Genomic DNA, 13,155 nt, shown 5'->3' with positions numbered 1-13,155 from the left:
ATTTATTATTTATTAATTAATAATAAGTTTTAGCGCATGCCAGCTCATAAGTGTTCATAAAACTACGGCTCTACGTACAGCTAATACAACACTCGCGAAAATTAAGAAAATTCAACATTTTTTTTAAATTTTTTTTTTCTCTTCTTTTTTCCCCTTTCTTTCTCACAAATCTCACACACCAAAACACACTCACTCTTCTCTTTAATCTCTCTCTCTCTCTCTCTCTCTCTCTCTCTCTGAAGCAAAATCACAAACACAAGGAAGACACACACTCTTCTTCTCTCGTATCTCGGATTCTTCGATTGTTTCAAATGTGTACCGCTTCTTCAACTTCCTTCGTCCAATTCGAGATTCGCTGACACTGTTCTTCTTCCTTTTTATTTGAAAGTTTATTTATTTTTCTATTTATTTTGGGTGATTTGAAGAAAAAAAAAATCGAAATTTCCCAAACGAAAATGGCTTCGAGCTTCAGCCCGCAGCTGAGTGGGGTTGGCTCCATTTCTCGGCTGAGATCCTCGTCCATCAGGAAGCTGCCGGAGCCTCTCCGCCGCGCCGTCGCCGACTGCCTATCCTCGTCGACAGCCACGACCTCCTCCGCCGCCAACGAACCATCTAGAACACTCCGTGTGAGTCCCTCAATATTGGATCTTTGTATCTGTTCACAATTGTTTATGTTTAATTGGTATTGGGTCCCTCGAGACTTTTGAATTTGGAAATTGTGGTGCTTTGATTTATGTTTTGTTTAGTGGGAATGGATTGAAATTCTCATGGTTGAAGATAAATGAGGTCTTATCTTGTTTGTTTCTGAAAGGTGGGTGCGCAAGCTTTTTATTATGAGCTGAATGTTAATCCAAACATACACCTACTAGTTACTGTTACTTTTTGTTTTTAAAGGTTTATCGTTTGGCCTTCTTTTCTTAATGTAGATGTGACTATGCTTCTTGTTAAAATTAGAAAGTTATTGCACTCTTAGCAGTCCCTTCGACTTGGAATGAAAGTAGGATCAAGTGGCCTTTAGAGCTTATTGTGTGTGCTCACGGAAGTTAGAATTTTGAGGACAGAAATTTGGAAGGGGCAGTTTTGACATTGTACTTGTATGGCCGATTTGACAAGCTCTGATGGTTTAGTAGCTGCTACTTTGATTCTTTAGTTTTTAGTTTTTATTTTTTTTCCGGAGTTGAATCTGTGGGAGATTCTTGATATGGTATGTTTGGTTGTAATAATTACTTCTTTGGTATACATTTGGTGCTGATATCAGAACAAGTTTAAATGGCTAGTGATTAATGATATGGATAAAGATTTAAAGGTACCTCTGAGTAAATGAGTGTTGTTGTCTTTGTTTTTAGCGCATGATGCGGGGATTGTATCAATTCATTGTTGGAAAAGTTTATATTTATCGTGTAACTTTTAATGCGATTGTCTTCTTCCGTGTTTTGTCTCGTTTCAAACCCGAGGATAGTGTACCATGTAAGTGATATACCGTTTACTGTATCACGGCTATAAATACTCTTTGTATTAGAAGCAAGTCTATTTTAAGTATTTGCATACATGAGCGAAAGCATCAGACTAGCTGCTTCTACTTGGATTCCTTTTGTTATCGGTGGAAAGCTAAATTCATTATTCTTTCTTTTCTTGTGTCGCGTTGGCAGTTCTAACTATCTGCAACATAATTTCACATCTTATAATTAAGACAGCTTCTTGTGTCATGCATGCCTGTCTTTCTCCATGGTATACCATGAACAGAAACCCATTTGGCTTCAAATCACTATGTTGTTATATTTTATGCATGGTGGCCAAGGTCGTAAATTCACAAAATTTATGGCTTAAAATATGATTGCAGGACTATCTAAAATCCCCTGCAACCACAGACCTGGCCTACAGTGCAATTTTGGAGCACACTATTGCAGAGAGGGAACGCAGGTAATTGGCTCAACTATTTTGTAAAACCAATTGCTTTGAAGCTATTATGCAGCATACTTTAGACAATGTGCTGCAGTAAGTGAGCTAATTTAGTTGGATGAAGCATGTTGTCCAAGCCCTTATCATTTCCAATACATAGTATACTGGAAGCAGAGAGTTGTGTCCTTTTCTTGGGTAAGAAGCTAATGTATGTAAATTGTTCAGGTTGATGGTGTTGTACTTGTGAGAATTGTCTTATCTAACTTATCAGATGTAGATAGATGCTGGCCAGATAATGGCAAGGAAATGATACTTATGGTGTGAATTATCACTTCGGTTACTGATGCCATTTGATGTCATTGTTAGGAGGAATGGAGAAATACTGAAATATAGGGAAGCACTGAAAAGTGAAAATGAAACTAGATAATCCAATGTTTTCCTGAGGTGGGGTGTCACTCTAGTCTGGCCCTTAATCAGATTTTGCTTCATCCATCTTGTTCCTTCATACCGTAATAAAATCTGTTAATGTCTTCAATATCTAAAGAAGCTTCAGTTCCTCTGAGCTGAGCAGGTCTGTCCCTTTTATATAAAGTTTAGAGAGTTTAGAACTATTGTAGTTAGTGTTGTTGGTCCAGCTGAGCTGTTTTGGCCACTACTTAGGCTTATTGCCTACCAGAGACCTCAGGGGAGTGTTCAGGAGCCAGTAAACAACTTTGGTTCATTTTGTATTTCTTATTCCATTTTAAGTTTACTTCCCTCATTGTTTTGTGTTCTTCGGTACTGTTTCTTTTTCAGTATTGCTATTACGAAAAACATTTCAAATTTCACTATGCTGCTTCTAACATTGACACTATTGTGGCCAGTCCAGCAGTAGTCTCAAGGTGTGTGGCGCTTTTGAAGCGGTATCTCCTAAGGTATGGTGCTTTTATAAGTTGATATTCCATGTTTCCACTGTTTTGCATCCATGGGACATTACAGATCTATTTGCCTTTGAATATCCATATAGTTGCATATTAATATGGTGTTCACTTATTTCACTGAAAATGGTAATTCATTTCATATGCTTTCCTTCACAATCTTATGCATTACCAAATAGATCAGAGTGTTGGCAGGTTTCTTCTCAACTATGCTGAAAACTATTGATATATCTTTTGTTTGCATGTGATTGATATTAACTAAACTTTCTGCTAACTTTGAGATGCTATTCTATGTATTAATTTGTTGGTACTTGGAATTTTTTTTTTTTTTTGCTTTACCAATGTTACATGAGGATGCTCTCGTAGGCTATCTAAGTCAATTAAATAACGATAATTTTTGTAATAAGTTGGCCCTGTGTTCTTGAAATTTAGCACTGTAACATCTTTCAGATCAGTTCTGGTTCTCTCTTTTACATTTACAGCTATGTATTTTTTCTTTTTTCTTTTGTGTGTGTGTGTGTGTGTTCAAACCGTCGGGGGAGGCTGGGGGGCTAATTTGTTTATTGTGTTTTTCTAATTTACTTTCACATTATACTAGGCACAAGAAACTGCCACCTTTCCTTAATTGACTCCATACTTGACAATAAACTGTATTTTGTTTGCTCTAATTAGCTATTAAGTGTTCCTCACTTGGTTCTTAATGCAGATACAAACCAAGTGAGGAGACATTGCTTCAGATAGACCGTTTTTGTTCAACCATAATTGCTGAATGTGATATTCCACCAAATCAACTGGGGTCCCGATCTTTGAATCGACCATCTGGTGCACCAACATCTACAAATACATATCCTTTGCCTGTATGCACTATTGCTTCGGAGGCACTCATAAAGTCACTGAGTTATGTGCGATCCCTAGTGGCTCAACATATTCCAAAACGTCTTTTTCAACCGGCTTCTTTTGCTGGACCACCTTCTACATCTGGACAATCACTGCCGACATTGTCATCGTTGCTGAGCAAATCCTTCAAGTCCCAACTAAGTCCAGCAACAAGTGTTCCGGAAACATCAGAGAAAGATTCAAATACCCTATCTGTTTCGAAGTTATCAAAGATCGAAGATGAAAGAGATGAACTTGTGTTCATTGCCCATGATGTCCTGCAATGGCGTTGGCTTGATGAACCACCGTCGTCATCAACAGGGGCTGAAAAGTAAATAATCTTTTATGCTTGTTGTTGGTTTAAGAATCCCGATGGTAGCCAGAGTATATGTTTCAGCTTTTTGCTGTTACTTTTCCCATCTAGTGCAGCAGAAATTGATTTTGTTATATGACATGTTTTGGTGTAGCGATCGTGCTGTGAATTCTCAAGACATGAGGGCACATAATTTCTTAGAAGTAGGTGCAGCATCTCTTCTAGTAGGAGATCTTGAATCCAAGATGAATGGGCAACCATGGAAATTTTTTGGAACTGATGATATGCCATACCTGGATCAACTATTGGAGTCTTCACCAGTAACACCAATTACTGATTCTGCTTCTGCTCGTCCCCACCTAAGAGTAATAACAGCTTCTAAACGCACAAAACAGGGCTCTCGTGAAATTTGGTGAGTTCAGTATCTTGATCTATATATATGTATAATTTTATTTTTATATTTTTCCTTTTCTACTTTTCTTTTTATCGTTAGTTTTTAATTTCATGCCATGTGAAGTCTTACAGAAATTTGAGCCTATTATTAGAAGCTTGACTTTCCAAGGTAGATTAAGTTTTAGATCCAGTAGTTATATTGTGCCTCACTTTTGTGCCCTGAGGCCTGAATACTAATGCACTGTTGAAAGAAGTCGGCCAAAATGAAATTATGTAATAAGTATTAATTAGGTAGCAGGAAATAAAAGAAAAAAGATATGTAGTTGACTAAGTTGTACTAAACTTTAAATGGGGACAACAAACTTTGGTAATACCTACAGTAAGTCCTGGATCAGCCTCAAGACTTTGTAAGACTATTTGTTTTCAGTCATACATAAAATCTTCATATAACCATTGGTTTGAGAGCTTTAATTATGTGATAAACAATTGCATTGCATCTCTGCAGGTTAATATTCCTTCTTAGTCCTTCGGGATGAATGTTTTATTTTTCTTTTTACACACGAGAAAAGGGGGGGGGGGGGGGGGTAGTCTGTTTATTTTTCGTTACTTTGGCATGCTGAATGCTTTTCATAATTTAATCTGTTAGTTATTCTGAGCTTTGCTGTTTCCACAGGGAGGATTCTCCCGTGATTTCCTTCCGTCCACGAGCTCGACAGCTTTTTCAGTATCGACATTACAGGTATGTATCATAGTAACAAGATAAATTCTTCTAAAGAATCTGTTATCAAATATGTGAATATGTATTTACTGCATCTGAAAATGGGTGCCACAACCTAGGTTTTAATTTAAGTTGTATTTCCCAGAGGACAACTGATAATCTCCTTGCAATTTAAATTCGGAATTTTGGTTGTCACTCAATTCGAGCAAACTGTTATATGATTTGTAATGAGTTTGTGTGAGGAGGTCCGATGACCCATGTGTGATGATGATCGTGGTACATAGGGTTTCTCATTGTTGCTTTATTCACCATCTTTTTTTCTAAATCTGATGAAATGTTCGTCATGCTGAACAGTGAGCAACAACCTTTACGGTTGAACCCTGCTGAGGTTCGTGATGTTATTGCTGCTGTGTGCTCCGAGTCATCTTCCCCAACTACCAATGTCATGACAGTGTCAAGTAGACTAACCAATCAAAGTGGGAAACCATCAATGGATGTGGCTGTTAGCGTCCTTATTAAACTAGTGATTGACATGTATGTTTTAGTCATTTATTGTCTTTCATGTTTCATTCATTCTTTTGTTACTGTCTATTTTTCTCGAATCCATCCTTCAATCCTAAGATTAAACTTAAGTTGTGTGTGTTTTGCTCATATCACAACTCTAATAATAGGACACGTTCAATTAATTCTCAAAGTCTGGAAAGAGGAGGAACTGAAATTGAACCTCGAAGAAAAATGATATGCAATTAATGATTATCTTGGCAGAAATAGTGGAGTTAAAAATTCCAAACCATGTTAAGACTATATTCTGTGAATTAGCTTGAACTTCTTGTTTGCACCAATTTAAGGAATCCCTTGCTTGGATGATGTGTGATTAACAAGGTGCACAAACAACAACTAGTTTCATCAAAACTACATGCCCATTCTATGAGACAAGTACTAATTCCAACTAACACAATAGAAAGAATTTGGGAGTTTGAGGGATGGAGAGTCTTGTGGAGGTGTGCAACTGTTGCAAGTTGCAACAGTGTTGTGGGTACAAACTGAGACCATGCAAAATTCTTTTGATGAAATTTGCTGCCTCCTATGTTTCCTGGATATATGTATAATGTGGAAGTGACTCGATTGTAGTTTCTCTTTTTGATAAGAATATCCATATCTCTGATGAAATCTATAACTAGTTGATTGCTACACTTTTACATATATGGTGCGCTTGATTTTAGTGGTAAAATCACCTCCCCCCCTTTCCCTAAGTTGAAACAAAAACAGCCATATTTACACTATATTTCTAAACTGAAATTGAACATGGTCAGGATCCAGAGTAAGTCTATCATGTGCATTAATTTTCTGTTCATCTGTGTGATTTAATATTCAATTATTTTACATATGGTTCTTGTGCTATTCTGAGAGTTGGTTATTTATGATGGCCACATCATTTATGTCTTGTAGGTATGTTTTAGATTCACGTACTGCTGCTCCTCTCACTCTTTCTATGCTTCAGGTGATGCATCAAAAACTACAGTTTTCCAGTTATAACATTATTTACAGTTATTTTATTGTCTCTAACCTAGATTCCAAATATGTTGTTCAGGAGATGCTTAGTTCATCTAAGCCAGCCTGCAGGGTTCGTGCTTTTGATTTAATTCTAAACCTTGGGGTTCATGCTCATCTTTTAGAACCAATGATTGCTGATGATGTTTCCACAATTGAAGAATATTCTCAAGAATCCTATTATGACAGTGACACTCAACTTACGACCGAAGGAAGCAGAAAAGCAAATTCCAAGAGCAAATCGGATGCAGAATCTGCAATTAATAATTTTGAATCATGGATTTTAAATATTCTGTATGAGATACTACTTCTTCTTGTTCAGGTATTATTGGGTCAGAAGAAAGTTGTTGGACAAGATTATTGCTTTGTTTCTTGGCTTATTTTTTTGTTTGGAACATCTGATTGGTCTCAATAATTTTAACTTTAGCCATTTCTTAACATACTGATTTCTGTTTTAAATGATATGATGTTAATTGATGTTCCATGGAAGGACGAACAAGGAAGGGTGCTTTTATTGTTTTCAAAATCTAAATGATTTGAAAATTAGGATACAGGACAAAACTGCAAAAAAGCGAAGTCTTTGACAACATTGAGATTAGGGAACTTGCTGCTTTATTTGTTTTGAAAAGGCAGATAGCTATTATAGGTGGATTTGTGGTGTGATAATAGAATTTGTTTGGTGTATGTAAACTAAATATGCTTTCTATCACTTCATCTCTGACATTGTGATCTAATCATGCTGTTCTTATAACCAAATTTTATGCTGATTAATTGCTTTCTACAGACTGAAGAAAAGGAGGAATCAGTCTGGGCATCTGCACTTAGCTGTTTGCTCTATTTTGTCTGCGATAGAGGGAGGATTTGGAGAAAACGTTTGCAAGGACTTGATATAAGGGTGAGAATTGCCTTCCTTTCCCATTTATCTATTCCAATATTTCATGGAATTCCAATTTCAATAATGTATTCTCTTGGGTAAGTTATTTCCTTTGTTCTTATGGGAGTTTGACCCGGGGGGTCAGGGGATGGGATACTTATGAAGACTTATTAAGAGAATAAAAGCATAGGGATGAGAGGTAATTAGGCAAACAAAAATAAGTACAAGGGTAATAACTAATACTGTTCCACAAACTAAACCAGATAAAACATAATGGAAGGGCATGAAAATATCAAGAGCCTCATTTTTTCCTTGATGCTGTTCTCTAGTTAGTTTCATGGATAGTTTTCCCATTAAAAGGTAAGGACAGATGTAAAACTGTGGTTTTAAGCATTAAGGCACAACATTATTCTTGACAGTGACATTTATGTATTGTGCTATATTCTTGTCTAAGCTCTATAGTTTGATCATTTAAGGCATGGATTATTCAATGGGATTTGGAATCCTGCTTGTCTTTTATATTTGGTATTTGAGTAGGTGTTCATCACCGTTCCATTATCAATTATTAATATGCTTTGTATTTTTAAGCATGATGTGCCTGGTTAATTTAATTGCTCACTTTTTTCCTTCCAAAAAAAAAAAAAAAAGGTTTCTCACATCACAGTATGCATTTAGGTTATGAAGGAGCTTATAAGAACCAGCAGGGAGAACTCTTGGGCAGAATTAGTTCACTGTAAGCTTATTTCGATGTTAACCAACATGTTTTATGAAGTTCCGGATGAAGTTGTTGAGCCTGAACTCTGCACGCCAAAGTTCCTCGTGGATCAACTTGATCTGATTGGAGGAGTTCAGTTTATTTTTTTGGAGGTATTTGATTCTTCTGACAATAGTGTAGAGAGAAGTTCAATCTAATAAATGTCCTTGACTGATACATAGATTCGAACTTCTGATTTTCTCTTCTGCCTTCCTATGATTGATTCAGTATTCCCTTGCAAATTCAAGAGAAGAGAGGAAAAATCTGTATGCAGTGCTTTTTGATTACATTTTGCATCAAATAAATGAATCGTGCATAGCCTCAGGAGTCAGTGAATACAGTGATGAGGAGATCCAACCTCTGGCTGCTCTGCTTGCTCAAACAAATGCACCTGAGGCATTTTATATTTCTGTTAAACTTGGGGTAGAGGGCATTGGAGAGATTTTGAGAAGATCAATTGCATCTGCTCTATCTAGATATCCCAACAGTGAAAGACTAAATACGGTACTTCCAGTTTTTCCTTATCTATATACTTTAATGTTTTAGGGCTATACATTTTTCCTTTGATCTTATCTGCATTTCTTCATATATATGGCTTGCAATAGATCTTCTTTGAGCTGTATGATTACTGATCTTCTTTTTCTCTCTGTTCCTGTCTAATATTTGCAGCTATTGGAAATTGTAGCAGAGAAATTTGATGCAATAATAAGTTCATTCACTCATTTAGATAAGGAGTTCACTCATATGATTCAGATAACCAAATCTCACAAGTTTCTAGAAGATATGGAGAATGTGTCTTTAAGGAATGGAAGTGGTCTGAAGGCAAAGCACTCATGGTCCACTTTACATTCACTCCTACATTCTGAAAGAATTTCTTATCGTCAAAATGGGTATATCTGGTTAGGTGATCTTCTTATTGCTGAGATTAGTGGAGAAAGAGACGGAGATATATGGTCAAGCATCCAATACTTCCAGAAGAAAATTGCTCAAGCTGGAATCCCAGATTCTTTAAATACGGCAGATGTTCCTTTGCCCATTTTACTGATGTGTGGTCTTTTAAAGTCGAAATACAACTATATTAGATGGGGGTTTTTGTATGTTCTTGAAAGGCTTCTTATGAGATGCAAATTTTTGTTAGATGAGCATGAAATGCAACAGTCAAACAGAAAAGGCCGTGGGAAAAAAGATTGGCATCTTGAGAAGGCCAATGCAATGATAGACACAATGAGCAGTGCCTTGAAGTTGGTGTTTCAGATAAATGAAACAGACCGAATGAATATTCTAAAAGTAATTGTTTCTTCACTCAATCCTTTGAACTTATTGTTCTTAATCTCTTGACAATATATACTAAAATCATGGAACTTGTGGTAACCATTGTAAGAAGAAACAATTATATCTGCATGTTCTTTAACTTCTCAAGGAAAAGAATTCCATACTTCAAATTGGATGTTGTTGGAAAGGTGCCTTTGTATGTTATGTAATAAAATTGTTTGTTCGTCAGATGACTCCCCACACTGATCAAGTTTATTTTCTGATTGATGATGTATTCTGAATGCTGTCTATCTGGATGACCCCTTGGAATTTCTGTTGATGTTTATGGCTTCCGTTTGAGTATTTGTTGGCATATCATATCTATTTTGCTCAACCCTCTATTTTATTTCCTTAACAGATGTGTGATATACTATTTTCTCAATTGTGCTTAAGAGTTCCTCCAGCTACAGCTCTGTCCTTTGGAGATGAAGTGCAAAATGGCAGAAATCCAAGTCTCACAAGTGCAAGTAGAAGGTTTGACAGTGATTACAATGTCCTCAAACAAGATACATTGCTCTGGGATGATGCAAATAAGGAAGAAGCTAATAAAAAATCCAGTTACCCTAATAACTATCCCCTAGATCATGCGACTGCATCAATGGCAGCACTTCTCCAAGGACGGGCCATTGTCCCAATGCAGTTAATCGCACGTGTTCCTGCTGCCTTGCTCTATTGGCCACTAATTCAATTGGCCGGAGCAGCTACTGATGACATTGCATTGGGTGTTGCTGTTGGAAGTAAAGGAAGAGGAAACCTGCCTGGCGCAACATCCGATATCCGAGCCACACTTCTACTACTACTTATTGGTAAATGTACAGCAGATCCTGTTGCTTTTGAGGAAGTTGGTCTGGAACAATTCTTTAGGTGATCCTAAACTTTTATGCCTCTCGTTAATTGGTTTGCTTTCTAATTTATAACCTTTATTACATTGACATACAAAGCTCAAATCTTGTTGTATCTGACAGGGAACTCCTGGATGACACAGATTCAAGAGTCGCATATTATTCTTCTGCTTTTCTTCTGAAGGCATGGATTTTAATTTATTTTTCTTGTTCAAAATTGTGTTTAGGTTCTTGAATATAATCTTGTTTGTTTCCCAATTGCTGCAGCGAATGATGACCGAGAAGCCAGAGAAATATCAACACATGCTTCAGAATCTCGTTGTTAAAGCTCAACAGGTACCCATTTTAGTGATTTACTTCTGCTATCATTAGTGAAGCTGAGATTAGCATATTGGTCTTGTGGTTAAATGAGCTTCATAGGTTCATATTTAAATTATGGCCCTCTATGTAACCATCATGATTATCATTTATGATGCCAAAAGTGGTAACATGGTAGTTTCCATAGGTGTGTAACAAATATACCCAGTTCATTTCATGGCATTCAACTTGAAGTAGTTCTCTTTATGCCAAATTGCTAAGTGTTCTCTTTGAAGTTTTCTTAAGAATTCAGTGTTATGGTGATTCAATATTAACTTTCTATATTTTTGCAATGTACAGAGCAACAATGAAAAACTGTTAGAGAATCCATACCTTCAAATGCGTGGCATACTACAATTGGCAAATGATCTTGGAGTTGACTTGTGATCTTAATGGCATGTCTTTCCTGGGGGAATTTATCTTTTGGAGTAGGAGATCCATGCTGGTTTAAGGAATCATCACGATTTATTCTCGGGAAAAATCTTCCTTCCAGAAACAAAATAGTGATTATTATGCAACTTGGTTGACGAAAGTATAATTGTGGCCAGAGAGAATAGTCGTGTTGAGTTTGGTGAGTTGATTGGTTATTCAGGGAATTGTCTGAACCAGGAAACTTGCTGTGTGCCATGAATGCCTGTTGATCTCTTCAGGTATCATGATTTTGGAGAGCCATGCTGTAATGCTGTATCTGTCATCACGCCTTTATCTTCTGCATGTATTTCTACTGAGAAACTTATGGAAGTTTGTTCAGCTGATGGAGTACGAGTCGCCGGATGGTAGATGAAATCTAGAGTTCTGTTCAGGATAATTTGAACATTCCTGATGGACTCATCTGCGAAGTATTGCTGATCTTGACTCGACATGCTTAGAGGTATGTGTCCCTCCTCTTGCAGGGCTTATGAACATGATCCAGAAGTAGTTAGAACATTGAACATCTACCCTTTGTACAACAAAAAGAGCAGTGTGGTGCTTAAGATCATTGACCCCTCCTCCCAAATTATTGATTGAACTTTTTTTTTTTCACTTGTATTATTTCAAATCATCAGAGGAAATGTATTAGCTTTTAGTGATGCGTTCTAATATGATTGTTTTGTGTGCATGCAGTTGCTGGCTGGTGTGCATTATATATACCTAGGGAAAATAAAAGTTTGCAGAGCTTCATGGAATTGCTCCTTATGTAATATGTACAGGAATTAGATCCCACCAAGCCTTCTTCAGTTTTATTTTTTTCATTCATGAAGGCTACCCTGTGTGCTTGCTTTTTTTAACTTAGCATTACAGGAACTTTCATGGGAAAAGGAAAAAATTCCTCAGTTTTGTACTAAGTTGTCAATATGATCACAGATATCCAATGGAAACCTCTGATGGGAGGCATCATGGGGTGTCTACTTTTAGAAGCCTCCCAAGTTGCTATCCTTGTTTTCTGTAAATATGTGATTTTAAACTTTTTTTTTCTTCCCATTATGATCCACCCCTTATTGCGAGAAGTGTAACATGTATTGAGAGTTTGCTATGTAGATTATACAGGGTTTTATGGTGGGAATGTAGGACAGTATGTGTTCTAACAGCTTTTTATCCTTTATGGGATTTTGTTCTTTAATGGCCAAAATTTGGGGCCACATTGTAAACGCTTATGCATTTTTCATGGTAAACATGCTAAACATAATTTATCATGTTAAACTATTATTACTTGACATAGTATACCCTCCGCCATTGTTATATGTATCCTAATAAGAACTACGAAAGGCTCTTCCAAAGAAGAGACGAGAGAAACAAATACCTGAATTCATTTGAGGGCACCTATATCATGGATCGACAGTGAACAAATAAGTAATACCACGGTATTTGTTAACTCCTTAAGGTGTGTGTGGTTGTGGTTGGAGGAATTATAAATAATTTTCAGAAATTTTAAGATGGAAATATTATATTCCTATGTTTGGTTCAAAGTTTAAAAAACTATTCTTAAACAAGTTGATTCCAGAAAATCAAAATACTATTATTTTAATTTCCACCTTCTCCTAATTTTCACCTTCTTCTTGGGTATCTTTAATTCCTATGGAAATAGAATCTTTATAACAATGTAATACTTGAACCACACACACCCTTAATGTTTAAGTACATTAGTTTTTTAAGACCAAATGGAATTTATTATTATTCTTTTGAAAAGTGCATTAAATTGAATTTTGGGTGTATACTTCAACTGCAATTGGTTATAAAGACCCATGTAAAGATTTTGCAATTGTGCAAAATCTAATTCCTTATCAAGCAACATACAAGGAAAAGAATGGAGGAACACACCATAGGACAAAACTTGCAATTAAATTGCATTTCTTTTACTGGCATTTGACCA

At 36.4% G+C, this 13,155-nt stretch overlaps 1 protein-coding gene across 3 annotated transcripts; it reads left to right on the top strand.

The window, feature by feature from the left end:
- Nucleotides 1-41: 41 nt before the first annotated feature.
- LOC112744865 (uncharacterized) lies at nucleotides 42-12,503 on the top strand. 3 transcript variants are annotated; one of them, XM_072234136.1, is made up of 19 exons: nucleotides 42-626; nucleotides 1,841-1,920; nucleotides 2,763-2,813; nucleotides 3,523-4,023; nucleotides 4,160-4,417; nucleotides 5,072-5,137; nucleotides 5,471-5,650; nucleotides 6,566-6,617; nucleotides 6,708-6,989; nucleotides 7,452-7,562; nucleotides 8,217-8,408; nucleotides 8,524-8,799; nucleotides 8,965-9,582; nucleotides 9,965-10,470; nucleotides 10,572-10,632; nucleotides 10,716-10,784; nucleotides 11,106-11,376; nucleotides 11,456-11,676; nucleotides 11,910-12,503. In XM_072234136.1, exons 1-17 carry the CDS (start codon nucleotides 456-458, stop codon nucleotides 11,190-11,192), a joined length of 3,561 nt encoding a protein of 1,186 aa, XP_072090237.1. In that variant the 5' UTR covers nucleotides 42-455; the 3' UTR covers nucleotides 11,193-11,376; nucleotides 11,456-11,676; nucleotides 11,910-12,503. The 3 variants fall into 3 exon arrangements, with proteins under 3 accessions (XP_072090237.1, XP_072090236.1, XP_072090235.1); XM_072234135.1 differs by having other exon boundaries at nucleotides 11,106-11,455; nucleotides 11,557-11,676; XM_072234134.1 differs by having other exon boundaries at nucleotides 11,106-11,676.
- Nucleotides 12,504-13,155: the final 652 nt, after the last annotated feature.

Source organism: Arachis hypogaea, chromosome 4, assembly GCF_003086295.3.
Source record: "Arachis hypogaea cultivar Tifrunner chromosome 4, arahy.Tifrunner.gnm2.J5K5, whole genome shotgun sequence".
Classification (NCBI taxonomy): domain Eukaryota; kingdom Viridiplantae; phylum Streptophyta; class Magnoliopsida; order Fabales; family Fabaceae; genus Arachis; species Arachis hypogaea.
The sequence above is the reverse complement of the archived record's forward strand: the minus strand, read 5'-3'. Positions and strand labels throughout refer to the sequence as shown.

Excerpts from the sequence above, each read along its gene's own strand:
- LOC112744865 (XM_072234136.1), top strand. The coding sequence starts at position 456 with ATGGCTTCGAGCTTCAGCCCGCAGCTGAGTGGGGTTGGCTCCATTTCT. Across the intron at positions 2,814-3,522 it reads TTGAAGCGGTATCTCCTAAG|ATACAAACCAAGTGAGGAGA; the intron begins GTATGGTGCTTT and ends TTCTTAATGCAG. Across the intron at positions 6,990-7,451 it reads TACTACTTCTTCTTGTTCAG|ACTGAAGAAAAGGAGGAATC; the intron begins GTATTATTGGGT and ends TGCTTTCTACAG.